At 58.1% G+C, this 27,415-nt stretch overlaps 1 protein-coding gene across 2 annotated transcripts in view; it reads left to right on the forward strand.

Annotated features, from left to right (window-relative positions):
* PPARGC1B (PPARG coactivator 1 beta) overlaps positions 1-27,415 on the forward strand; it is a 112,566-nt gene that overhangs the window by 82,608 nt on the left and 2,543 nt on the right. For both annotated transcript variants that reach the window (XM_051843506.2, XM_070076299.1), the window contains exons 2-11: positions 344-517; positions 8,233-8,451; positions 13,446-13,562; positions 15,290-16,439; positions 17,194-17,230; positions 17,787-17,851; positions 18,775-19,576; positions 21,811-21,886; positions 23,647-23,768; positions 26,500-26,651. In XM_051843506.2, coding sequence (XP_051699466.2) covers positions 344-517; positions 8,233-8,451; positions 13,446-13,562; positions 15,290-16,439; positions 17,194-17,230; positions 17,787-17,851; positions 18,775-19,576; positions 21,811-21,886; positions 23,647-23,768; positions 26,500-26,651 — 2,914 coding nt within the window. The remainder of the gene's footprint in view (positions 1-343; positions 518-8,232; positions 8,452-13,445; positions 13,563-15,289; positions 16,440-17,193; positions 17,231-17,786; positions 17,852-18,774; positions 19,577-21,810; positions 21,887-23,646; positions 23,769-26,499; positions 26,652-27,415) is intronic.

The following is a 27,415-nucleotide window of genomic DNA, read 5'->3' on the forward strand; positions in this document are numbered from 1 at the left end:
TGGATGAGTGTTTCTGTAGGAACTAGTAATCACTCAGTAATGTCTGCCATTGTTCTTGCTGTTTTTCTTTCATTATTCATGCAGAGGGATTGCTAGCGGTAAGAAATCCCCGCACAGATGGGGGCTCCAGTGTGTCATGTGGGCAGGGCCTCAAGGGCTCTGTAGGAGTGCAGGGAGCAGCAGAGGCCTTGTGCTGCCAGGGCCTGGCGCGGGGCGGGGCAGCCTGTGGCATTTCCTGGCCACGGACAGGGGTCTGGGTGGGCAGCCTGGTGCGCCGCAGGGGCCCTGCTTGGGGCCGGCCCAGCTGCGCTCTGACCCTGCTCCTTCCTTCCTGTCTCCTCAGGGCGGCGGATCCGGGGAGGAGCAGCTCTGCGCCGACTTTCCCGAGCTTGACCTCTCCCAGCTGGACGCCAGCGACTTTGAGTCCGCCACCTGCTTTGGGGAGCTGCAGTGGTGCCCAGAGAGCTGCGAGCCCGAGCCCAGCCAGTACAGCCCTGACGACTCGGAGCTCTTCCAGGTACACTCCCCTGGCCTCGCCACCTTCTACCCCACATGCTCCTCTTCTGCACTCGCTCATTGTTAAGAAGGCTCCTCACCTGCCCCCGGACCTTGGGACCCTGCTGCGGTGGCTGGTCTGCACTTGCTCTGGGACAGCACCCGCCCCTCCCCTGGCCTGTGTCCTGCCTCTGGAAATGGAGAGCTGGCCTGAGCCACTGTCTATGCCCCCCAGGCAGATCCCAGCCCCAGGCCCTCTGTTCCCTGCATTGTGGATCCTTTAGCTTCCCATTTGACAGATAAGGAGACTGAACCTTGGAGGGCTGAGTCGTGTGGCTAGGGCAGTTTACCTAGGCAGTCACTGGACTGGGCTCAGACCCAGCCCGCCTGCCTCCTGTGCCCAGGCTTTCTAGCCACAAAGGCAGCCTAATGAGAATGACTCAGGCTGATTATGCAAGGAGTGGCAGCAGGACCGGCCCTGTTTGTCTGCATAACCCGTGTGCTTCTCTTCACAAGCCCCAGTCCTAAAGACGCTTATCTCGGCTTTTCAGTTGGAGCCTAGGGGTTCTTTCACAAGAGGCAGTGCCAGGAGCCACTGTGCCTTTGCCTCCCTCCACCGATTGTGCTGGGCGCCCAGCCTCGGGGCCACGTGCTGCCTGACGTGTCCCTTTCGGAGGCCTCTGAGAAGGAATAATAGGATGTGTACATTTGCTTCCAAATGAAGCAAGCTCTGCCCGCGTTTGCAGGTGTGCATGTGGGTGTGTGGCATGCAGGGTGACAGAGGAGACGAAATTGGCCACGTGGAAGCTGGGGGATGGGTGCATTCAGATCCCTCATTCTAGTCTTGAAGTTTTCTCCCCCATGGAGATGGGGGCAGAAGCTGTGCCTTTCTGGCAACACAACAATGACAGCCCCCCGTGTGCCAGGCGCCATGCTGGGGTGCCGCGGGTCCTGCCGCGTGGTGCTCCCCGTGGATTTTATCGCTTCCTGGAAGCGCTTATCGATCCCAGGGTTCTTTGTGGACTTCAGTCTGGAGGGGGAGATTCATGGCGGATCAGTAAAACCTGAACAGCACTGTGGCTGACGAGCACTTGGAAGGCAGTGAAGCTGGGAATGTTACTGGAGAAAATGCAGGGTTCTTGTCTTTGCGCAAGAAAGAATTCAGGCGTGAGACAGAGAGTAGTGGGAGGTAAGATAGCAAGAATGGATGGGCACCTCTCCAGAAAGGACCTGGGAGAGAGTGCAGTTGCTCGGACTGGGGGGTGGGGGAAGGAGCAAGGTGGAGAGATTACACCAGGCTAGACCAGGCGGGCGGCCCAGCAGAGAGGCAGAGGGCTGAGCGCACAGTCCGGTTGAGGCTGGGGGGGGGGGTGTTTAAGGAGATGGGTCTTGCTTCCCCACCTCTGCTCCTCTTGGAACAAAGGGCTTTTTGGATGTAAATAGAAAAACTTCTATCTGAGTTTTCCCCTGAAGGTATCAGACAGGAGGAAGCCTAGCTTGTGCCATCCTAAGTTTAGAGGAAGGGTGAGCAAGACCCCTGGAGAATGGGAATCCCGAGCAGGGTGTTTGAAGTGCAGCTACTGGGCTGCATCTGGGAGATTGTGGAAGATTTGTCAGGGAGAAGGGTCGGGGACCTCCACCTGGCAGGTTATCAGGTAGAAGGGGGCAGGGCAGGATGTGAATACCGGGCTGCCCCTGAAACATGTCAGGATGACTTTGAGATGCAGATGCTGGACATAGATGTCTTCTCTTTAGGCCTTTATGTCACACACACACACAAGCCCATAACTGACTTCCTACCTAACAGGAACAGCAAGGGCTCCGCGGGCTGGGTGGTCGGGAGAGGCCCCTGCAGGCAGACTCGTGTCCGCTGAAGGCTGCGCAGCGGCAGCCACGTGAACCTCTAAGAACCAGGGGTCGCGGAGCCGAGGGCAGGACGGGCTGGCGGTGTGGGAGGAACGGAAGGGTGAAAGAGGAAGGTGCTGGGAGCTAAGGTCAGGGGTGGGCGGGGCAGAGACCGTGCAGAGCCTCGTGGGCACCGCAGGGAGTTGGCGCTCTTCCCTAGGGTGTTCTCAGCCGGAAGCGGAGTACTCTTAGGGGAGTGAGGCTCAGAGCAGTTAAGTGACTTGTCTGAGATCACGGAGCTGCAGGAGTCAGGGCGCAGACTCTAAGCCGGGAATGTGGGCCTGCCGCTGCTCACTGAGATCCCCTGCTGCCATCCCACCTAGGAGTTGGCAGGTCTGGCCCCCTGGAGACCCCCATTTCCTTAGCTGAACAATGGGTGCCATACCTTTGCCATGTTGCTCCCTCCCTCCCGCCCTGACTCCAAGAAAATGCTTTCAGTGTGCAGAGGGTACTTTGATGCCACCTGCAGACCGACTCCCACCTGGACTGCACAGGTCCCCTGCCCGCTCGGGGACTGACCATGCCCCCAGGAACCTCTGCTCCCCCTACCCCACCCCCCGCTCCTAACATTGCATGAGTCTGGTGTGGCCCTCAGGCCCCCAGCCCTGGCTGAGATCTGCCCACCCGTCCCTCACCCCTTCCCGGCCTGCATTCCCGACCAACTCTCCTCTCTGTCATTACTCAGGATGAGGCCCTGTCCTTGTCTCCACTTGCTATGCTCCGAGGCCATGCATAGTGCCTGGCGCCGTCAGATGAGAGTCCCTTGTGATCCTGAGTTCTTGGTTCTGCCCTTCCGGGGTGGGCAGTCAGTTGCTTCTTCTCGTGTGTGTGTGTCCTTCAGACCCCAAGCTCTTTGAGAACAAAATCATCTTATGCATCTCGGGGGCCCACACAGTATAAACGCCCATTCGCAGACGTGACCCACTCTGAGAGCAAGCTGTGATCCAGGGCCCTGAGTTCTAACCCTGCTGCTGCTGCTGGCTTGGGCGATTGCCTCCTGGGGCCAGCGGTAGTCCTGGAGCCTGCTGCCCATGTCCGGGCGGGGTTCGAACAGTCCCAGGGCACCCTCGCCTGGGAACACTGGGAGAGTGGGAACAAGCCACAGTTAGCAAGTTGACAGCTTCTAGGGGACAGGGACGTTGCCTTCCATGTCAGTAGATTTTTTTCTGGAGGAAGCAGGTGTTTGGGTGTTATGCGCTGTGACCCACGTGGGCAAGTAGCTCCCTTTGGCTGGGGCTCAGTTCCCCTGTGTGAGGAACAAGGCAGGAACACAGACAGGATTGGAGGATTTCATCGGCTGGGGGTGGAGGAGAGAGTCACTGGGTCCGTTTATTGATTGCATTTACTCAAAAGGCACATGCGTGTAGGCGTGCGCACACACACACACATACACACACACACACATCTATATAGAAAGAGAAATCTGCCATCCACCGGTGCACTTCCCAAATGCCAGCAAGAGGTCCAGTCTCTATTTTTTATTTATTTACATTTATCTGTTTATTTTTATTTGGAAGGCAGAGATACAGAGAGAGAGAGGGAGAGAGAAGCAAACTGGTTCCTTTTAGGTGCAGATGAAAGCATAGATCTACTCCAAGAAAACTGGGGGCCCGGATTCCCTGGGTCCCCCAGGCCTCCGAGAAGCCCCCAGGGCTCTGTGGGCTCTGGAGGTCCTTCCGGCCCCGAGGGTGAAAATTCTGTCGCTGGCTCTTCAGGGTGCTCAAAGCGAAGCATTTCCCCAGATTTCCTGAAGGCTGGAGAACCTCCCAGGAAGGCTGGGGGCGGGGCTGGGTCTATTAATATCCCTTCCGCAGCTGATTAACCCTCCATTAATTTGCACTCAGCTTCCACGGGGAGCAGGGAGAGCTGAGCTAATGGGCCCAGAGAAGAGGAGAGGGCAGCCGGCTCGCTGGGATGTGTCGGGTGCAGGGCAGGAATTCCCATCGCACAGCCCAGACTGGGGTGCAAGGGGGGGGCCTTCTGTGAGTCCCTCTTGGCCTCACCTGTCCTGATGGGTGGTTCTTGAGGTCTCCGCCATAGTGTACGCATGTCGGCCTCATGCCTGGCACTCAGGAAGCCCGATTGGTCAGTGTTGGCCTCCAGGGCCCAAGGCCCTCACCTGTGACCCCGCCCCTTCACTCTCTATGACTTTGACTTTGCCCCGCCCCCTCCTCCCAAAAGAATGACAGGTAGGTTTCCCCACGAGCTTCCACAGTGATTGATGGGTGCTGGTTGCCTGGACCCCAGCAAGACAGAGGCGGGTACAGGAGGAGCTGTCTGGGAAGTGAGCCCCGAGCCGTGCTTGAAGTCGCTGATCAGACGGCCCGGAGCCAGGGTCAGAGTTCCCGTTCCACGCAAGGCTGCTGACGTCATGCCTGGATGCCGTCCCGCGGGAATCTGGTCTTTCTGACGATGAGCTCGGCCTGCTGCCATTGTTCATTGTTTGTCTCATTCATTCCTTCCTTCGGCTGCGTCCGCCCTGCCCGCTCATCGCTGCTTCCAGATTTGGCCTTCATGCTGGCCCTGGCAGGAAAACTGGCCTGAGGGCGAGTCCTCCTGTTTCACAGGAAAAGAGCAGGGATTTAGGGGAGAGAAGTGACTTGCCTTGGGCCAGCCACTGCTGGCAGAGCCCTGCGGGGTCATGCCCCTAGTCATGCCCCAGGTCAAGGAGGCTCGGGTTCCAGGGTCTGAACAACTTGTCAAGCTGGACGCGTTGTTTGGGAGCATAGAGCGGGCAGCCCGGCTGAGGGGCAAGAGGGAGACTTGGGGGACAGCCAAGGGAGCCCCATTGCCTTCTATTTTTATTTTTTTATTTGACAGGTAGAGTTCTAGACATTGAGAGAGAGACAGACAGAAAGGTCTTCCTTCCGTTGGTTCACTCCCTTAATGGCCGCTACGGCCGGCGCTGCACCAATCCTAAGCCAGGAGCCAGGTACCTCCTCCTGGTCTCCTATGTGGGTGCAGGGACCCAAGCACTTGGGCCATCCTTCACTGCCTTCCCGGGCCACAGCAGAGAGCTGGACTGGAAGAGGAGCAACCGGGACAGAACCAGCACCCTAACCTGGACTAGAACCCGGGGTGCCGGCGCCGCAGGCGGAGGATTAGTCAAGTGAGCCGTGGCGCCAGCCGCCATTGCCTTCTTTCTTTTCTTTTTTTTTTTTTTTTTAAACAGGCAGAGTGGACAGTGAGAGAGAGAGAGAAAGGTCTTCCTTTTGCCGTTGGTTCACCCTCCAACGGCCGCTGCGGCCGGCGCACCACGCTGATCCGATGGCAGGAGCCAGGTACTTATCCTGGTCTCCCATGGGGTGCAGGGCCCAAGCACTCGGGCCATCCTCCACTGCACTCCCTGGCCACAGCAGAGAGCTGGCCTGGAAAAGGGGCAACCAGGACAGAATTTGGCGCCCTGACCGGGACTAGAACCCAGTGTGTCGGCGCCGCAAGGTGGAGGATTAGCCTAGTGAGCTACTGCGCTGTCCCGCCATTGCCTTCTAATGGCCAGAGTCTATGGCCCTGATTCGCCCAGGAGCCTGCATCCCCGGAGCCTGGGTCAGGTTCCACCAAAGACTTCTATTAGCCTTTCTTGTATTCTTAGCTCTGTTCTATAAATGGGAAGTGCGCGGAGCGAGGCATCGTGTGACGGCCGGGCGGCCAATGCCAGTGCAGCCCCAGGAAGCACAGTTCCCTCGAGATACTCAGGCCCTCATCTACCAGCAACTCCAGGCCGCTGGGCACGGGGGCCGGGGGCTGGGGGCCGAGGGCTGGCACTCCACACAGCAGCAGCAGCCGTGAGTCACCGTGCACGGGCCACGCCAGGGGACCCTCGACCCACTGTTGAACCTCCAGGAGCCTCATGGGTGCTGGAACAGGGCTTCCCTCGCCAGGGTTAGCGAGGCAGGCAACTCACGGCCTTTCTGTTCCTCTGCTGGCCACGCTGGGTGCCCCGAGCCTTTCTAAGCACCTTGTAATCCTCCCCAGGGCCAACCGTCCAGCATGGCTTCCTTCTGTTTCCTCCCCAGCCCCTCACACCCTGGAATGGTCTTGGTTGTTCAGTGCTGAACCCTGCACTGCGGGGGGTTTGTGGGGGGGGAGCTCATGGGGCCTCAGGAGCACAAGATGTCTCCAGTGGCCGCGGGGCGGGGCAAGGGAGGGGAGCCTATTGGTGCTCGTCGTGAAGGTCGGGAGTGCTTATTTTGTATTAGGCGCTAGGAGGGAATTCAGGATGTTCCTGGAGGGCCAGCGCTATGGCGTACTGGGTAAAGCCGCTGCCTGAGATGCCGGCATACCATATGGGCGCCGGTTCTAGTCCCGCTGCTCTACTTCCAATCCAGCCCCCTGCTAATGTGCCTGGGAAGAGCAGTGGAATATGGCTCAAGTGCTTGGGCCCCTGCTATCCATGTGAAAGACCCAAGTGCTGGGAGCCCCTGCACCCATGTGTGAGACCCGGATGAAACACCTGGCTCCTCTGCATAACTCTGCCTTTGAAATAAATAAAAGGGGCTGGTGCAGTGGTGTCGCGGGTAAAGCCACCGCCTGCAGTGCCAGCATCCCATGTCGGCACTGGTTCAAGTTCCGGCTGCTCCACTTCCGATCCAGCTCTCTGCTATGGCCTGGGAAAGCAGTGGTAGATGGCCCAAGTCCTTGGGCCCCTGCACCTGCATGGGAGACCTGGGAGAAGCTCCTGGCTCCTGGCTTCAGCTCTGGCTGTAGCTGCCAACTGGGGAGTGAACCAGCGGATGGAAGACCTCTCTCTCTCTCTGCCTCTCCTCTCTGTGTAACTCTGATTTTAAAATAAATAAATAAATCTTTCAAAAAAAATAAATTTAAAATAAAGAAGATTTATTTATTTGAAAGGCAGAGTTGCAGAGAGAGGGATAGACAGAAGAGAGATCTTCCATACGCTGGTTCACTCCCCAAAAGTCTGCAATGGCCAGGGCTGGACCAGGCTGAAGCTAGGAGCCAGGACCTTCACCCAGGTCGCCCATGTAGGTGCAGGGACCCAAGCACTAGGGCCATCCTCTGCTGCTTTCCCAGGCACATTAGCAGGGAGCTGGATCAGAAGGGAAGCAGCCTCAAACTGGCGCTCATATGGGATGCTGCTGTTGCAGGATGCGGCTAACCCTACCGCACCACAAAGCTGCCCCATAAGCTTATCTTCTAATTCCCATTTTCCATGGAGTTTTTCAAGTCCCCTCAGCATCCCAGCTCTGTTGACTTACCCGGTCATCAACAAGAACCTCCCAGAATCGTGTCTGTTTGTTACCACAGTTGACAGAGGACGAAACTCACTTGTCCAACCGCCTGGAGTTGCTAAGTGTGGGAGCTGGGATTGAGCCCCAGTTCTGAGCCCTTGCTGGCAACCACCACGCTTCCTCCCTCTCTTGTGAGTGAGAGCAGAGAGCGAGCCCTGGGATCCGATGAGGAGATGGCAGCTGGGGTGGTCCTGTGTGCAGCCCTGGTGCTTCCAGTCTTCATGGTGCCTAGGCCCCCGGATCCGGGGTGCTGGGGCCTGCCATGGGAGACCAGCCTTGGTCCTTGGTGGAGCAGGCGAGTGTCGCCGGGCTGGACAGACCTCTGCCCCTGGACGCATGCTGATAAGCAGCGGGGCCAAGGCTGGGGCTCCACGGACAGGCTTTTCCATGACTACCTGCTGTCTGCTCGTAAATTTCTGTGGCTCTTAGAGCTGATAGCGTGTTACTTGGGCATCTGCTCTCCCAGGAGTACTGAGTAGCTCTGACGAGGGAGGGTTTGGCTGGAGTGGGGTGGTGGTGGTGGTGCCACAGGCCGTGCAGGTGGTGATGAACCCTCCCCACCCCTCCTGCCTCCTCCCTCCAGATCGACAGTGAGAATGAGGCCCTCCTGGCAGCACTCACCAAGACCCTGGAAGACATCCCCGAAGACGATGTGGACGTGGGGCTGGACGCCTTCCCAGCTCTGGACAGCGGAGATGCACTGTCCTGCACCTCAGCTTCGCCTGTGCCCTCCTCTGCACCCCCCAGCCCCACCCTGGAGAGCCCCCCGGCCCCAGCTCCTGCGATGGACGAACGCTCACTGGTGAGAACCCACGCGTGGTGGCAGTGACGGGGGCGGCCTGGGGCGTGCAGGAGTGGCAGGTGCTGTGCCTGCCGCTGCAGCCCCTCAGGGGTCCCCCGGCCTTCACGGCAGCAAGGTTCCCAGCACAGAGCCTAGCCTGCAGGTGGGAGAACCCCCGGCCTCATCTTTCCTACCTGAACAGCGGAACCGCCTGCACTCCCCACATGCCTCAGGCTCTGTGGGGTTGCCAGGGTTGACCTCAGCTGGGTGTTAAGTCCTTGAAATGGCGTGCGAGCGATTCCCCAAGGATTATATACACGAGGCACAATTGCGTGGAAGGGTGGACAGCTACAAGGAAAATCTTCTCGGGCCTCTCTCTGTTGCTTCTTCTTCCCCCAAGGTAACCATGGTTACTGGTCTGTTATTTGACTTTCCTCTTCTGCTCTGGTTTTTTTTTTTTTTTTTTTTTTACTACAAAAGGGCACCTGCATTGTGCACTGCTCCGTACCTTCCTTCTCTTAGCTGTGTGACTTAGAAACACTCGCAGTTCTGTTCCATCCTTTTTGTTGGCTGTGTTGTACTCTGGGGTGAGCCTGTGTGGTCACACGGCCTTTGCCTGTGGCAGTGGCTGAGTCCTAGAGATGGAATTCCTGGGGCTACGGATCACGTGGTGTAGTCAGCTACTTGCAGAACGCCCTCCAGAGGGCTGGCCCTGTGGACACTCCCATGCTGCCGGTGTGAGCAGGTGTGGAATGTGGAGCTGTGTGCGCGTGGAATAGCAGCTTGCTCGGTAGATGATGCCCGCTTTTATCAGATTCCCAGAGGGCTCTGGACCTCACATATTCCTGAAAGCGGTTGCCTTGGGCTGAGGCTAAGGGTGCCCAAAGCCAAAATGTCACAGGTGATGCCCTGCCTCGCTTGGCCTCCCTGTGCCCCTCACTGCAAAATGGAGCCTGGGAAGTCATGGAGAGTAGGAGCTGGAACGGCCCGTGGTGACCATCAACCCCAGCTCCAGGGAAGCTGAGGCTGTAGGTTGGGGGGAGGTTCTCGCGTGGCTACAGCAGGTCAGCGTTCCAGAAAGACCAGAACCCAGTCCTGGTTTGTCTTCTTTTCCACTGCCTTCAGGGGCCCCTGAGCAGTGTGAAACATTGAGTAAGCACCTACTGTGTGCTAGGCACACACTATGTTCCGTCCCCTGTGGTGGCTCCTGCTGTTGCGGGGTTGGGAGGGGTGAGTCCTGCTTCCTTTTGCCCTGGTGTCAGACAGCCTGGGTTTGAATCTCAGCCCTGCCAGTGCTTCTGTGTCCCTTCCCTCAGACTGGACCCCACCCCCCATGACTCAGCCTCACGAGCCATAACGGGGCTGAAGAATGTGCCTGTCAGTTAGCAGGATTGCACTAAAACACTGCCTGGCACGTAGAGGTGCTCACTGATGGCCAACTAAGTAACAGTCCTGGCGCCAGCATCAGCGACGGACGCAACAGCAAGAATTCCCAGTGCCATTTCCACACGGAGCCTCGGGACAGGGCCCAGAGCTTGGAGAGACGAAGAGCGACCCCTGCTGGCCTGAGAGCGTTTCCCACTCCTGCCTTCATTGAACACATGTGTGCTAGGGACACAGGAAGCAGACCCACTGTCTAGACTCCCTGCGTCCCCACAGAGCTCCGGCAGGGCCCTGAGAAGTCAGCCAGACACCAGGTTCTTGCCCTGATCCCGGAGGGTCCACCCGTGGACCTCTGTGTATCTGTGCAGTCAGCAGCTCCTGTCATATTCTTAGAGTTAGGATAAGACTCAGGGCCAGTGTTTCAGTCCACGTGCCCTTCATGATATCGTGGAGAGACTAAGGCCCAGGGAAGGAAATGCCAAGTCCAAGGTGAGTTGGAGCTGAGCTGGGCTAGACCCACGTTTCATTCCTGCAGTTCAAGGACCTTTCCCTACCTGGAGTCAGAGCTGCAAGCATATGTGTGCTAGCATGAGACCTTTATGTGACTGTCAGGGGCAGGGTGGGGTGGGAGAGTGGGCAGTGGCCTTGTCTGTGGCTCCTTGGTCTTCAATCTCCTTGCCAGGGTGATTGAGGTGACGAGTCTGCCCTGGAAATACTTGGAGCTATAGTAAAATCACCTTCTTCTTCTTTTTTTTTAAGATTTATTTTATTTATTTGAAAGACAGAGTTACAGAGAGAGAGGCAGAGACAGAGAGAGAGGTCTTCCATCCACTGGTTCACTTCCCAGGTGGCCGCAATGGCTTGGAGCTGCGCCTATCCAAAGCCAGGAGCTTCTTCCAGGTCTCCCACGTGGTTGCAGAGGCCCAAGCACTTGGGCCATCTTCCACTGCTTTCCCAGGCCATGACAGAGAGCTGGATCGAAAGAGGAGCAGCCGGGACTAGAACCAGCACCCATATAGGATGCCGGCACTTCAGGCCAGGGCGTTAACCCACTGCACCACAGCGCCGGCCCCAAAATCACCTTCTTCTCAGCCTTGGCTGTGATAGGATCCTTGGTAGAACTTCAGGTATATTTGACTTCCTGCTCTCCGAGCCTGGGCACGCTGCTGTCGGGGTGCAGAAGCAGAGAGGTCCAACAATTCTTATTGAAAAAAAAAAGGTATTGCCGGCGCCGCGGCTCACTAGGCTAATCCTCTGCCTTGCGGTGCTGGCATACCAGGTTCTAGTCCCGGTCAGGGCGCCGGATTCTGTCCTGGTTGCCCTCTTCCAGGCCAGCTCTTTGCTGTGGCTAGGGAGTGCAGTGGAGGATGGCCCAAGTCCTTGGGCCCTGCACCCCATGGGAGACCAGGAGAAGCACCTGGCTCCTGCCATCGGATCAGCGCGGTGTGCTGGCCGCAGCGCGCCGACCACGATGACCATTGTAGGGTGAACCAACGGCAAAAGGAAGACCTTTCTCTCTGTCTCTCTCTCTCACTGTCCACTCTGCCTGTCAAAAAAAACAAAAAAAAACAAAAAAAAAAAAACAAAAAAAAACAGGTATGGGCCAGCATTGTGACACAACAGATTAAGCCACCGTTTGCAATGCTGGAATCCTATATCGGAGCGCTGGTTCAAGTCTAGGCTGCTCCACTTCCAATCCTGGTGAGGTAGCAGAAAATGATTCAAGTACTTTAAAAATCCTTTTAAAAGTTTCAGTCTAGGAGCCGGCACTGTGGCATAGCAGATAGAGCCACTGCCTATGACACCGGCATCCCATAGGGCACCAGTTCGAGTCTTGGTTGCTCCACTTCCAATTCAGCTCCCTGCTAATGCGCCTGAGAAAGGATAGCCCAAGTGCTTAGGCCCTATACCCATGTGGGAGACCCAGATGAAGCTCCTGGCTTCAGCCTGGTCCCGCCCTGGGCATGCAGCCATTTGGGAGTGAACCAACAGATGGAAGATCTCCCTGTGTTTCTTCTCCTTTCTCTGTAACTCTTGCAAATAAATAAATTTTAAAAAAATTCAGGCAAGGTTAAGGTTCGTGATCTTTCCCTTGTCTAAAAACAACTGGGTGAATCCAAGGTGATACACAGGTACTTCCAAAAAGTTTGTGGAAAATGGAATTCAAAGATGAGTTTATTTAGGTGCAAAAATGTTAAAATGCATGAATCATTTTTCACATTACATGTTTTCCATGAGCTTTCTGAAGACGTCTCATCTGCATGGATTTCAATTTTTTTTTAGTTTATTTATTTATTTGAAGAGCTGAGAAAGACAGAGAGAGAGGGAGAGGGAGAGAGAGAGAAAGAATCTTCCATCTGTTCATTCATTCCCCAAGTAGCCCCAACAGCCAGTGCTGTGCCAGGTAGAAGCCAGGAGCCAAGAACTGCATCTGGTTCTCCCACATGGGTGCAGGGGCCAAGACACTTGGCCCATCCTCCACTGTCTTCCCAAGCACATTAGCAGGGAGCTGGATAGGAAATGGAGCAGCTGGGACTCGAACCAGCTGCCCTGATAGGGGGTGGCAGTGTCATTAAGTGAGGAGCCTGTCAGTTCTGGGTATTTTTTTTTTAAAGATTTATTTATTTGAAAAGCAGAGTTACACAGAGAGAGGGAGAGAGAGGCCTTCTATCCGCTGGTTCATTCCCCAGATGGCCGGAGCTGAGCAGATATGAAGCCAGGAGCCAGGAGCCTCTTCCAGGTCTCCCACCTGGGTGCAGTGGCCCAAGCACTTGGGCCATCTTCACTGCTTTCCCAGGCCATAGCAGACAGCTGGATCAGAAGTAGAGCGGCCATGACTCAAACCCGCGCCTATATGGGATGCTGGCACTATAGGCAGCGGATTTTCCTGCTAGGCCACAGTGCCAGCCCCCAGCTCTGGATTTAAAGAATAAACTCATCTTCTGGCTCCTTTTTCCACAAGCGTCTTGGGGTGCCCTCATGTATGCACGTGTGTTCAGGTGTGATCAAGCCTACCTCCTGACAGGTGCACAGGTCAGGGGGCCGCCTCTGGCCGGGAGGGAGACTAGCTTGTCATCGTCCTCCTGCAGTATGTGGCGTGTAGTTGTTTTCCTTTTACCATTTACAAGCATTGCTTGTTTCAGAATTTGATTGTTTCAAAAAAGATCACATGAAAATGCAAAAAGAACAAAGGAAAGGCAGCTGGAATCCCACAGCAGAGAACTGTTTTGGCGCGGACTCTTGCAGCTGGAGTCCTGTGTGTGTGTGTGTGTGTGTGTGTGTGTGTATGTGTATACGTGGGTGCGCACGCGCCGTGCTGCAAGTAGGTATCTACCGCAGGTGTATGCATGGTGGCAGGTGAGCAGGCAGGCCTTATCTGGGACCTGTTTGGGTTTCTCAGAGTCACAGTTGGTCATTTGGTTACCGACTCTGATGAGGTTTTACACGTTACTGGGGTGTGTGTTGTGTGAGTGATAGCCAGTCTACTTTTCTGTACTTAATATATTGGTGGCATCAGTCTAGGTCATCAGATGTCCGGGGCCAGGGTGTGGTCAGTCTCTGGGGGACTAGGGACGGGCAGTGTTGTCCCCGTGTCTCAGCCCTATCTCCTGTTCCCCCTGCTTCTCCCTCAGCTGCAGAAGCTCCTCCTCGCCACATCCTACCCAGCGCCGAGCTCTGACAGCCAGAAGGAAGGCAGTGCCTGGCGCCATCCAGGCCTCAGGTCCAAAAGTCTGCGGCGTGGTGTCAAGGTAACTCTGTACGCGCCTCCACGTCGGCCCTTGGAGACGCACGGCCTTCCAGCGTGGGAGCGGGGTTTCTTCACACGGCCTTGCGTGGGTGTCCTGGCCCCGGGGGGAGATGGTAGCACAGGTTAGAGCAGGGCTGAGGAGCACAGGGCCAGTCCTCTGGGCTTCTGTTCTAAGGCGGGGCCGCAGGAGAGCCAGTGTCCGGCTCTCTGGGTGACCATTGAGCTCTTATCGTGGAACCCTAGGGCCCGAGCAAGTCGCTTGCCTTCCTTGGGCCCCATCTTCCAGGCCTGGCAAGAGGCGACGTCCGTGGGTTCTTGCTCTCAAAGGCTGCCCCGGGCTCTCTCCCTCAGCATGAGGTCACTGTCAGATTGTGGCTCCACGGAGGACCCTCTCGGCCCTTGCCCAGCCCCTGGTGGGTGGGCCCCTGTCCAGGTGCTCCCTCCCTGTTGGCCTGGGCCCAGGTTCCGAAGCAGAGGCCCACCTTCCTGGCTTCCATTTGTCCCAAGGGATGGCAGCCAAGACCCTCTCAAGGGAGCTGCACCTGACAGCCACACTACCCCCCCAGAAATAGGACCCAGTGGGAGGAAGCCCCTGTGTGCACAGGTGAGGCAGAGACTTGAGAGAATGGTGGCTGACTGCACGGGGCCCAAATGCCTGGCCAAGGATTCCCCTTCATCCTGCAGGCACTGAGAAGCTACTAAATTTTTTCTAAACAGCTTTGTCAAGGTGCTATTTTCATATCATAAATTGCCACCTATTTTATTTTATTGAGATTTATTTTTATTTGGAAGGCAGAGGCACAGAGAGAGGGTGCAACAGTGAGAGAGCGTCTATCCACTTGTTCACTCCCCACATGGCCATGATGCCTGAGTCTGAGCCAGGCTGAAGCCAACAGCCCGGAACTGCATCCAGACTTGAACTGGTGCTCATATGAGATGCCTCTGTGGCAGGTGCCACCTTAACCCACTGTTCACAACACTAGCCTCAATGCCACCTGTTGTAAAAGTACTATTCTATGGGACTGACACTGGTGTAGCAGGTGAAGCCGCTGCCTGCAATACAGGCATCCCATATGGGCTCCAGCTCGAGTCCTGGCTTCTCCGCTTTCGATCCAGCTCCCTGCGAATGCACCTGGGAAAGAACAGAAGATGGCCCAAGTGCTTTGACCCCTGTACCCATGTGGGAGACTCACATGAAGCTCCTGGCTCCTGGCTTCAGTCTGGCCCAGCTGTGGCCATTGCAACCATCTGGGGAATGAACCAGCGGATGAAGGTTTTCTCTTTGCCTCTCTGTACCTCTGCCTTTCAAATAAATAAATCTTTTTTTTTTTAAAAAAAGTACAATTGTCTGATTTTTAGCAAATTTATAGAGTTGTGTATCCGTGACACCACCCAGTTGTAGAATGAACCCATCATCCCAGAAGGATCCTGACGGCCCCATTTGACATTTATCCTTCGCACACAAAGCTGTGGGCAGCCAGGGGCAGGGCAGGGCAGCAGGGAGTCAGAGCAGGGAGTAGCTCCGGAAGGGGCTGTGAGGGCCATAGCCCATGGGCCGGAGACCTGTGGGGAGGCTGGACACCCCTTCATTCCTCCTTGACTGAGCTGGGCCCGTGCCAGGCTGTGTGCTGCGAGCTGGGAACAAAGAGGGAGAAGACGGAGTATTCCCCCACAGAGGTGAGCCGGGGATGGGCCGCCCTCCTCACCCCGGCCTCTTTCCTGATCTAGATGGACAGCTCTCAAGACAGGAAAGGCCTTGGGCTGCAGCCTCAGAGCCGGAGCTGTACGGAACTGCATAAGCACCTCACCTCTGGACCCTCCTGCCCCCGGGCCGCGGCCCGCTCCGTGGAGAGGGGCCTGCAGCCATCAGCCCCCTCGAGTCCCCGGCTCCCTGACAAGGAGGACGAGGAGCCAGGGGAGGACTGCCTGAGCCCCCAGCCCATTGCAGCCTCTCCCTGGGACTCCCCAGTGCCGGGCCAGGCGGGCTGTGGCAGCCAGCTTCCCCAGGAGGATGCACAGGCGATGGTGCAGCTCATTCGCTACATGCACACCTACTGCCTCCCGCAGAAGAAGCAGCCCCCGCAGGCCCCAGAGCCAGCCCCCCAGCCCTGCAGCAGCCCTGCCAAGCAGGTCAGACCCCAGTCCGGCTCCCGGCACCCCTCCAAAGCCTCCTGGGCCGAGTTCTCCATCCTGAGGGAGCTTCTGGCCCAGGATGTCCTCTGTGATGTCAGCAAACCCTACCGCCTGGCCACGCCTGTCTACGCCTCCCTCACGCCCCAGCCCAGACCCGCACCCCCCAGAGACGGTCAGGCGCCCCCAGGGGGCCCCTCCCCTGTGGAGGAGGTGAGGATCGCGGCTTCACCCAAGAGCACGGGGCCCAGACCCAGCCTGCGGCCCCTGCGGCTCGACGTGAAAGAGGAGCTCAGCTGGCCTGGTGGGCTGCATCGGCCGCGGGAGGAGGACGAGGAGGAGGACGACGAGGAGGAGGAAGAGAAAGAGGAAGATGAGGAGGAGGAAGACGAGGAGGAGGAGGAGTGGGGCAGGAAGAGGCTGGGCCGAGGGGTGCCGTGGACCAAGCTGGGGAGGAAGCAGGAGAGCTCCGTGTGCCCCGTGCGCCGCTCCCGGAGACTGAACCCCGAGCTGGGCCCCTGGCTGGCGTTCACGGACGAGACGCTGGTCCCCACCAAGCCGCCAGGCGCGCTGCCCTCCCTCTGCCCAGCCTCCGAGGCCTACACCATGGAGGGGGACAGCCCCACAGATGAGGACAGTGGCCGAGAGCATGTGCAAGGACCCCAGATCTCTGCCCTGGAGAGTCCCTGCGAGAGCGGGTGCGGGGACACCGACGAGGACCCCGGCTGCCCGCGGCTCCCCTCCGGAGGTAGTCAGGATGGGCAGGTTGGGAGGAGGGGGCGGGGACGGCTGGTAGCAAACCCCGCGGGAGCCCTGTGCCCACGTCTCCCGCCCCCTCTCTGGCTTTCAACTTCTCTTTCTGTACAAGGGGTGGATCTGCGGGGGAGCACCGTACAGCTCTAAGCTTGTCATCATGCCAGGGAGAAGGCGCTGCTCTATGAGCCAAGAGCAAGAGGCCTGCCCTTGTGGGGCTGCTGGGGAGGTGGGGGGGGAGACACAGTCTTCCTGGGGGCGAGCTGTGCACCTGCAGTCACCTCCACGGTCAAGGTGTCTTGTAAACGCTAGTAGCGGTGGTAATGAGGATAATGAGAGGTGCAGAGTAGTCCCCCTGCTGCCAGGCAGTGGTCTAAGGAGTCACATTATTTGCACGGATGCCTCTCAAGGGCCTCCTGCCTTAGGATGCAGACACCGAGGTCCTGTGCGGGACTCCGCCCAGAGCCCTCGGCTGCGGGATTTGGGAACTCTCTGCCGTGGTGCTACTCCATGTGGCCAGAAGGGGTCGCCCTCGGATCCCTGTGCTCTTTCTCCTGGACAGCCCTTTGCACCTGCTGACGTCCTGGGTGTGGGGAAGGTGGCTTTCCGTGCCTGCTCTCCCCTAAAGATGGCAGAAGCCTGTGGGCCACCTGCCTGAGCGGCAGCTGTGCTTGGCACCAGTGGAAGTTTGGGGTCTTTCTAGATGGAAATTTTATTTGTCTTTTTTTTTTTTTTGGTCTTCTTTTCAGAATCTCCCAGGTGCCTCATGCTGGCCTTGTCACAAAGGTAGATTTCTTAACAATGTTTGGTATAGCCGACAGTCTGGGAGGTTTTGCCATGTTGGGTGTTTGTGTTGGGGGTGCTGGGGTGGGGAGGTTCATCAGCCCCTGCCCTGATCGCCATCTGGGGCCCTCAGGAGCTGGGTTTTAGGAACAAGGTCCTGCAGGCCCAGGGGAGGGAGGGAGAGGCAAGGCTGGGGTCACTGCAGAAGCTGTTCCTCTGGGGAAAGAGCGCTTTCCTCCATGGGCAGAAGCTGAGCAGGCTGTGTGACTTTGGGAAAGTCCCTTGCCCCCTCTGGGCCTCGGTTGCTGTCTGTAAAGGAAGGAGGCCGTGAGCCTTGCCTTCTCTATCTTCTGTCCACACAAACCTTGTCTGTGTCCTGAGAGCTGTGCAGCCAGTATGGGAAAGTCCCCGCTGCAGATTGTACCAGGCCCCGTTCCCACGGGCGCCAGAGCCAGGGTCCACCTGGTGTCCCCGTGCCCGCCTTGGGTGCTGGGGGGAGGGGGTGGGAGCTGCTGCTGCTCACTGGCCTCTTTCCTCTCTGTCCTCCTGCCCCCACCAGCGACCCTCCCTTTGGCAAGAAGAGCTTTGAGCAGACCTTGACAGTGGAGCTCTGTGGCACGGCAGGTAAGCAGGGTGGCTCGGCTGCTGGGTGCCTTTCGGGGAGCTGGCAAACCCCTCATGCAATGAGGGGGTGCGCACCAAGCCCTCCCAACCTGCAGCTGTGACAGGTGCTGAGATGCACAATAAGGAGCAGCCTGTGGTCTTGGGGCGGCAGAGCCTCACTCCCTGCTGAGCACCGTCTCACCTGCGCCTGGTTTGAAGTATTGGCAAAAGCCCTGGGATGCAGAGAGGGGCTGGACTGGGCTGGGCAGGGGTGTGGCCTGGGCAGACTTTGCAGGGTACCCCGAGCAGGGCCTTTTGTGCTGGATAAATGGACCCAGGCAAGCCACAGAAGGGCAACAGTGTGCTGGCAGGGAGGGCTCAGAGGGGTGAGGGGCGGGGTCTATCGGAGATGCTGAACCCGGTCTCACTGCGCAAGTCAGAGGTTCACCCTGCGGGTGTTAGGAGCCCCAGAGAGGAAGAGATGGGCATTTCATTGAGTTCTTTTTGGTGCATAGGGAGAGTAGAGGCCAAGGGCAAGGGTAGAATCGCAATAGGGTATGGCCCTGGTCAAGTCTAGGTGGACAGTTTTACCTCTGCTACCTGCTCTGCTCTGTGGTGTTTGGGAGACAGGACTGGGGAGACTTGCTGAGCACTGGCCTGCGGGCCAAAAGAGACAGCTTGGTGACTTGGAGGCTCCAGCTGCCATCAGCAGCCCACAGAGCAGCTGCCAGGTGCATTCCATCCCGTGCCAACCACAGAGAGTTGGAGGGTTCCCGGGGTGCCGTCTAGGCTCGGCCAGCAGCAGGGCGGCCAGTTGGTGACACCCGTGATCCATCAAGCTCAGGGAGTAGGGGCACATAGCCAGCTCTGTGCCTTCCAAATGGGGCTCCTCATGGCCCCAGGGCCAGAGATGCGTCTTGCCTCACAGATGTCTCGTCTTGCAGGGCTCACCCCACCCACCACGCCTCCATACAAGCCCATGGAGGAGGACCCCTTCAAGCCCAACCCCAAGCACAGCCTGGACAAAGACGCAGCTCCCAGCCCCCCATCCCCTGAGGGTCTCCAGCTCGGGGCCGCCCCAGGGGCTGCCCACAAACTGCCAAAGAAGCCCCCAGAGCGGAGCGAGCTCCTCTCCCACCTGCGGCACGCCGCGGCCCCGCCGGCCTCCCAGGCTGGCCAGAAGCGCCCCTTCTCCTGTTCCTTCGGAGACCACGACTACTGCCAGGTGCTCAGGCCGGAGGGTGCCCTGCAGAGGAAGGTGCTGAGGTCCTGGGAGCCTTCCGGGGTCCACCCTGAGGACTGGCCCCAGCCGGGGACCCTGTGTGCCGAGACGCAGGTCCCCGGCAGGGAGGAGGACAGAAGCTGTGCCGCTGGCGGCCCACCCAAGGACAGCGTGCTGCTCAGAGACCACGAGATCCGCGCCAGCCTCACCAAGCACTTTGGGCTGCTGGAGACCGCCCTGGAGGACGAGGACCTGGCCTCGTGCAAGAGCCCCGAGTATGACACCGTCTTTGAGGACAGCAGCAGCAGCAGTGGTGAGAGCAGCTTCCTCCTGGAGGAGGAAGAGGAGGACAGGGAGGAGGAGGAAGAGGAAGAGGACTCAGGGGTCAGTCCCCCTCGCTCTGACCACTGCCCCTACCAGAGCCCACCCAGCAAGGCCAGACGGCAGCTCTGCTCCCGCAGCCGCTCCAGCTCCGGCTCCTCTTCCTGCCGCTCCTGGTCACCAGCCACCCGAAGGAACTTCAGGTAAGCAGGTGGTCTCCGGAGGGCGGGAACGTCAGAGCAGGGCCCGACTCCTGGGGGAGGGCAGTGCTGCCCCCGGTCCCGTGCCTCCAGGTGATGTGCTCAGCTGTGGGGCACAGCTGCAGGGTCCCCGGGAGGGCTGTGAAGGCTGTGCCGAGCACCTGGCTATAGGGCTGGAGCCCGGTGCGTGTGCAAGTGTGCGTTTCTAGCAAGTGCCCAGGTGATGATGTCGTTACCTGAGGACCATACCCTGAGACCAAAACTCAGGTTGTATGAAGGCAAATTCCCCTTGAGGTTTGCACGGCTACCCCGGAGGTTCTTCCTTATTTCAAAAAATTGGCTGAAAACAAAGGCTCCTCTCCCCACTAAGAGGTGTGGGCATCTAACCGGGCATTCAGTTTTCTGGGGTGGACTCTCCTGGAAACCAGCGTTCAGAAGCCCCAATCATCTGTTCACACCATGAGTTCCCAGCGGTTTCTGTAACGGGCCCGGGACTGTTAGTCTCGGCCGTGCTCTGCCTGGCCTCCTAGAGCCTCGCTTGCTGACTCTCGCTCCTTTCCCCCGGGGTTAGCCCCTGCCTTACAGCCCTTCCGGGTCCCGGGTCCAGGGTCCCAGGTCCAGGATCCGCCTTGCTCTGCTGCGAGGTGTGCTCGCGCCCCGCCAGGGTTCTCCTCGCCTCTGAGGGCGCCCCCATGGCCAGTGCTGTCTTCACTGGCTGCCTCCTGCCTTGCCCAGCGAGGGGGTTGAGCAGGGCTGTGTTCCTGGGCTTGCCTGGGAAGGGTGGCGAGCCACGCTAGAACCCCCCGCTGATTTTCTCTTACACCTGTGGGCCAGGTCCACCGCTGCCTCGTCCGGGGCAGTGGAGAAGGTTGGTGGGGAAGTTGGTTGCTGCGTAGTTGCTTGGCAGAGCTCGGTAGGTGGAGAGCCGGCCGAGCTAGAATCCAGCCTTCCCCGACCGCTGTGTCTTCACCTGCCTTCCACCCCCAAGCAGCCGTGAACAGGAAGCTTTTGAACTGGTTTAACAAGATAAACCTTTGGGGCGGGCATTTGGTGAAGACGCCTGCATCCCATATAGTTCCAATCCAGCTTCCTACTAATGTGCACCCCGGGAGGCCTCGGTGATGGCCCAGATGTGGATCCTTGCACCCATGTGGGAGACCCACGTTGTGCCGTGGTCTGGAGTCCTGCTTCAGCCTGGCTGGCCATTGCAGGGCATTTGGGAAATGAACCAGCACTTAGCAGATGCCTCTGTCTTCCTTTCAAGTAAAATAAATGGAAAAGAAATTTAGAAATAGTACGAGCCCTGAACCCCACTTCCAGGTGCTGTCAACTTTTCCCCTGGGGAAGGCCGACCAACGTGATGACGTGGGTGATGCAGTGCTATTACATAGCTTGTCGCATTGGTGACTCATAGCCTTCCCTTACCCTATCTGGGCTTCACAGGTGCCCTTGGAGGGCACAGCTGGCTTGCCCCATTGCACAGATGAGGAAGCTGAGGCTCAGAGAGGTTACATAGGGAAATAAGGCAAGCATTCCCTGAGCAGTCGGGCTGAGCGTTGAATCCTCACCCGCGTGGCCAAGGAGGTGATCATGATTGGGTGCCTTTGTTTGCCAGAGGAGGAGCTGAAGTCACCCGCATCTGCACACAGGTTGCAGGCTGTGTTCATATCCTCTGTCTGTCCTGGTGGCACGCACGTCCACTGGCAAGGAGGCTGGCGTGTGGCCCTCGGCCGCCTGCCCGGGCCGTGTGGCCTGGTTGACCTGATGACCGGCCCAGAGGCTGTGAGGGGCGGGGTCTCTTCCTCGGCGGAGGCAGGCACCAACTGAGCGCCATGGTTCTAGAACCAGAAGACCAGCTTCCAGCTCTGGCTCCTCCACGTTTAGCTTTATACAGATCCCCGATCTGAGCCTCAGATTTTCCGTGTGGAAAATGGGGCAACGCCGACCTCATGGGGCTTTTTCATGAGATCAATTAAGGTAATAGAATACAAGGGCTTTCCTACCCAGACAGGGCTCTCAGGGACAGCCCTGTGTGTGCCAGGAGCCGAGTCCCAGCAGCCAGCAGACAGGCTGGGCCCACGTGTTCAGAGCCCCGTACGGCCTGGCTGTCGGTGCTGCAGGGAGGGAGTTGGCCCCCTTCTGCCCCACGCATGAGGCCTGCGGAAATCGTCACTGCCCCCCCTCCTGCCTTGTGTCTCCCCGACGGTGAACGTCTCTCTTTGCTTGTTCCCTGCCAGATGTGATGGCAGAGGGCCGTGTTCAGAAGGAACGCCAAGCGTCCGGCACGCCAGGAAGCGGCGGGAAAAAGCCATCGTAAGTGACCTGGGGCCCTGAACCCTGGGGAGGGGGGAATGGGAGTGAGAAGTGGCCTCCCGAAGCACGAGGGCCTCGTGACCCCCAGGCCGTTTGAGGCTGGCAGGGGGCGCATCAGCCCCTGCTTGGGACGCAAAAGACAGGTGTATTCGTCTCCTTTGAAAAGCATTGGGGCCACCAGAGCACATCAGAGGGTGGTACCGGCACAGTCCATTGAGGGCTGGCCCTGAAGCACACGCTTGGTGGCAACGTGGGGCTCAGCATCAGGGTCCCGGAGAGGACAAGGAGGGTGGACAGCAGGAAGGAGGAGCAGAGCCAGGCCGACCTGGTCACAGCCTGCCCTGCCGTCACCTTCTGTGTGACCCTGGGCAGGTCCCCCCTCTTCTCCAAGCCTCAGTGCATTCCTTGTTTACATGGCAGTTGGGCCTGAGGCTTCCTGAGGGTTCGCTTGCCTTGATCAGGGCCAGGGCACCGAGAGGACCTGTCCCTTCCTCCCCACTCACCCCCCACACGCAGTGGCCTTGCGGGTTTGCCTGGAAAAGCTGTGCCAAGCTCTCTGTAGAGAAAACCTACACTCCCAGTGGGGAGTGTAGTGAAGGCCGAGTGCCTGCAGTGGGGGCGGGGGCCAGCCTGCTAAGCCCAGTCACTAGAGTGGAGCGAGAAGACACAGGCCAAGCACAGAAGAAGGCCGATGCCCACTGGACTCAGCCCCTGAGACTTGGGTGCCCCAGGGAGTAGGGCTGCCCCCACCTCCCAGGGTGTGTGTCCCCAGAGGTGAGCCGCTGGGACTAGAAGCCTGGGCTGGGCAACTGTGCAGATGTTTGACAAGCCTGGCTCCGTTCTAGGATTCAGGCTGTGGCAACGAGCGAGAGGGCCCCACCCCCGGGACTGGGACAGGAGGGAAAGACGACAGACACATGGACTAAGGGATAGACACAGTGTTTACAGACGGGTATGAGCGCTGAAATGTCAGAGAGAAACAGTCCAGTGGTGGGCAGGGGACGGGGGCATCTGCAAAGAGCCAGGGCCCGAGGGAGGAAGGAGAGTGAGCTAAGGACCAGAGAGGGGCTACCCAGAGGCTGGGAGGAGGCAGAGGCTGGGAGGAGGCAGAGGCTGGGCCTCCGTGTGCCGTCCCGGTAGTGGGCTGCAGAGCCTTCCTGCGGCCCCTCGGCCCATGCCTGCTTTCTTGCCATCTGAGCTTTGTGGCCACAGACAAGTCCTGTCCATGCCACAGATGGTTGGTTCTGCCCGTGGGAGCTCGGGCTGCAGGAACGAGGCAGGAATTTCTCTCTCGCTGGGCTTAGAGGAAGGGAGGGGAGGGGTAGGGAGGCTGCAGCCTGGGCTTCCTTGTCCTAAGAAACCCGTAGTTCCAATGCCCTAGTGCCCCCATCCTGCCCCCTTGCCTTCTCACGCCCTCTGACCCCTGCCGGTGACCTGGCCCCTCTCTGCTCAGGCTCCAAGCCACTGAACAGGCAGTTGGGTCGTTGGTGACAAGCGCCTCTCCCTTCTCAGTGCATGTCTGCTCGCTTCTTTCCTGGAAGCAGCCACCTCCTTTGGAGCCCCTCGCCCATTAGACCCTCGTGGTGCCCCTCCCCCAGCAAGGGCAGGCCCCCTGGGACTGAGCCCCTCGTCATCCTCTCGCCATGGCCAGTTGGTGTAGTTGCTCAGGGGGGCACTGTGGACCGGGACGAGGACTCCAGAGGTGCCTGTGACCCAGGCAGCCTGGCCATGACAGGTCCCCCTTGGCCCCTTGTGAGCAGGGTGAAGGCCGCGTGGTATACGTTCGCAATCTCTCCAGCGACATGAGCTCCCGGGAGCTGAAGAGGCGCTTTGAGGTGTTTGGCGAGATCGTGGAGTGCCAGGTGCTGACGAGAAGTAAGAGGTGAGTGGAATGCAGCCATCGCCTGGGAGGGGTGCTGGGAGGACCCCCACTCGCCACCGCGGCCAGAGCTCATGAGAGTGCCCATGATCTGTGGAGCACGTTTGGACGCAGTCCACGGCCGGGCGCAGGAGAAGCGCCAGGGATGGTGCAGCCAGGAGGGGCACCAGGTGTGCGCTGGCGGTTGCCATGCGCCTGGCAGTTGCCCTGCGTTCTCTTGGGGAGACAGGCCCGCATTCCTGCAAGGTACGTGACGTTCACGCTCCTCCTCTTCCTGCTGCTCTCCTGTCCAGGAGCTCAGACAAGTTAGCTGAGCCGCTGCTTCCTGGCAGAGCCAGGACTGGAGCCAGCACAGGGCAGCCAGGGCCTCTGGTGGTCAAGCACACCTGCGCAGAGCCTTCCCTGGGCCACTTGTCTTGTCCCTGCCTTCCCCTGCACCAGGGAGCCCCGGGCCTTCTGTTCCACCGGGCATCCCGCGCCCCCCTCACTGCAGGAGCAGTGCTTCATCTCTCTGGGGGCTCCGCGTGTGAGTGCCCAAATGGGGTGTCAGATAATGTCAATTTTGAAACACTTCTAACTTTTTGCCCATTATTCCTGTAAACTAAGTTATTGGGACTTTCAAATTCTAATTTAATAATAAAAAGCTTCAGCAGGTAATAGTTTCTTATGCAAGAATCGGTATGCATTTCTTACCCATTTTGGTTGGTATCCAAAAAAATGTAAAATAAATGCTGGTAAAGATGTAGAGAAATTGAGGATGTAAAATGAGGCAGCTGATATGGAGAAGAGTGCAGCCTTTCTCAAAAAGTCATATAGAAGCCTGCTGTATAGTGCAGTGATTCCACTTAGGGTCTATATATCCAGGAGTTGAAATTGAACCTCGGAACGTTCATGGCCACATTGTTCCCGGTAACCAGTGTGGTGGAAACAGCCCACTGTCCATTGACAGATGAGTAGATAAACAATGTGGTATTTGCACACAGTGGGATATTATGCAGCCTAACAGAGAAAGGAAGTGTCTAGCTCTTGCTGCCATGTGGAAGAACCGTGAGGACATTATGCCAAGTGAAATAAGCCCATCACATAAGGACTGTAGGGTTCTGCTCAGGCCAAGTTCATGGGGAATGGAAGTGCTGTGGTGGCCACCAGGTGCTGGGGGAGGAAGAAAAGAGAGTCTTTGTCTAGTGGTGTTGGGTTTCAGTCTCACAAGATGAGAAAGTTCTCGAGATCTGTTTCAAACTTTTGTGAGTAGGCTTCGTACTCCTCGGTGGTCCACTGTTAAATGTCATAGTTTTTACCACAATTTTCACAAAAAGACTCAACTCCTGTGTAGGCCTAGTGTTCAGAATATCAGAATGAAAATAGCATGCAAAAACACAATTCAGCTCTAAAGAGAAAGGTCGATTTGTTAAGATATATATACATATATATTTAAAGATTTGTTTTTATTTATTTGGAAGGCAGAGTGATAGAGAGAGAGGCAAGACAGAGGGAGAGAGCTTCTGTCTGCTGGTTCACTCCCCACATGGCCGTCACAGGCAGGGCTGGGTCAGGCCGAAGCCAGGAGCCTGGAACTCCACCTGGATCTCCCATGTAGGTGGCAGGGGTCCCAGTACTCGGACCGTCTTTCGCTGCTTTCTCAGGTGCATTAGCAGGGAGCTGGATTGGGAATAGAGCAGCTGGGATTCAGATTGGCACTCTGATAGGGGATGCCACATTGCAAGCAGCGACGTGACCACTATACCACACTGCCAGTCCCAATTCATTATGCAAGATCTTCCAGAAGGAGCCTTATACACACTACCAGTTGCAGGCATCTGAAGAGGCAGAAGAGTTTCAACTTGGCCTGGGTTCAGCAGGGTGTTGGGAATGGGATGCCCTTGAATGTTTATTAGATGCCTACAGAGCTGCAGGGAACGGCCCCTTCGTCTCTGCCCTTTGGATTCTTCCTCTTGTTCGCGAAGCAGAATGTCAGAGTGGACCTGAGTTTAGGGCCCCCTTGCTCTGGAAGCCTTTCCAGGCCGACTTTCCTCCTTTTTGCAGAGTGGCTGCCTCCAGTGCTAAGCTTACCTCCCACCAACCTAGAGACCCCAGGGCAAGCAGGCGTCGCCCTCACAGTTCCAGCAAAGATCTGGGCTGAGTTCTCTGGGGGTTGGTTTTGAGTGACAGCTCACCCTTGAACCAACCACTGTATCCAGGGAGAGCCACCTTCCTGGGACTTCCCCCGGCCCCCTGAGCCTGGTTGGCTAACCGATGCTTTTGTCCGAGGAAGGGGGCTGGAAGCCAAGCAGGCAGGAGGAAGGTGATGTTAGCGAATACCGGCCATGGTGGACGCAGTGCAGACCACAGCGGCAGCCGTGGAGGTGGTGCCTGGGGCCAGGTTTGCAGGGTGCAGGGTCATGTGATGGTGGGAACGGGCAGTTGGCAGGGCAAGTGCACAGAAAAGAGTTATGGGAGTCTGTTCGGAGCGTCGGCTTTAACGTCCTGGAAGGCCTGGGTCTGAATTCAGGCTCGACCATGGGTGGAGGTAATGACAGTAGCCACCTCCCAGGGTCATCTAAGACAGTGTGAGGCTGTGTCCGCACAGGTTTGCGACTTTTGTTACTGCCACTGCAGCGGTCAGCCTGGGGGCTACGTGACGTGGGCGCGGAGTCCGCGTGGCTCTCTGCTCCTTGTGTGGTGCTGGGCGGTCGGGCAGCGCCCTGGGAATGCTCTCCCTTGCCTTCTCCCCTAGAGGCGAGAAGTGCGGCTACGTCACCTTCCGGTGTTCCGAGCACGCGGCCCTGTCTCTGAGGAACGGCGCGGGGCTGCAGCGCCACGAGCCCTCCTTCCAGCTGAGTTACGGAGGGCTCCAGCACTTCCGCTGGCCCAGGTACACCGACTATGGTAAGTGCCTGAGGTCCGGCTCCAGCTGGCGAGACCCAAGGCCCCTCCTGGACGCGCTTCCCCTCCCCGGGCCCCCAGCTGCCCCAGCAGCCTCTTGGCCTGGGGGCTCCCATCTTCCTTTTCTTCCAGCCTTTGGTCCATTTTGTCCTGTCCCTTGGCTGCCACCAAGAAGCAGTAGCCCAGCTTCCCGAGGCCTGTGGGGAGAGGGCCACCCTGTGTTCACAGCTGGTTGGCAGAGCCATGGCTGCTGTCTCTGACCTAGCGGGGCCACCTGCTACCCTGCCCTCTTGAGAGGTGTTCCCTGGTGACCCCTTGACAAAGTGCAGCCGTGTCTATGGGGGGGCCACAGTGGAACAGTACCAGTGGTGGGCCCTTGCCAGCTGTGGACAAGTTGGCCCAGGACAAAGAAGCAGAATGTAGGAAACAATCACTCGTTGGGATGAGCACAGTGTGGCCTGCGGGCTCCAAGGCTGGTAGCAGCAGATCTCAGTGGGTTCTCACCAGGCGGTGCTGCGCTCGGCTGCAGGTGCACCTGTGGGCCTCAGTTTCCCTATGTATGCCAGACAGAGATGCCAGTTTTGTTAGCCTTCCCATGTGTGAGTCAGCAGCAGGCTCTAAGGTTCTGGAGCTGGAAAGGAGCTCGGGGTGCCCCAGCTCAGGCCCTGCCTTGCTCTACAAACAGAACAACCAGGGCCCAAAGCGTAGGTGCACTGGCAGAGCTGTCAAGGCAGAAGGGCGGTCGGTGCTCTCGGTACTCATCCCTG

This window comes from Oryctolagus cuniculus, chromosome 6 (genome assembly GCF_964237555.1).
Source record: "Oryctolagus cuniculus chromosome 6, mOryCun1.1, whole genome shotgun sequence".
Taxonomy (NCBI): Eukaryota; Metazoa; Chordata; class Mammalia; order Lagomorpha; family Leporidae; genus Oryctolagus; species Oryctolagus cuniculus.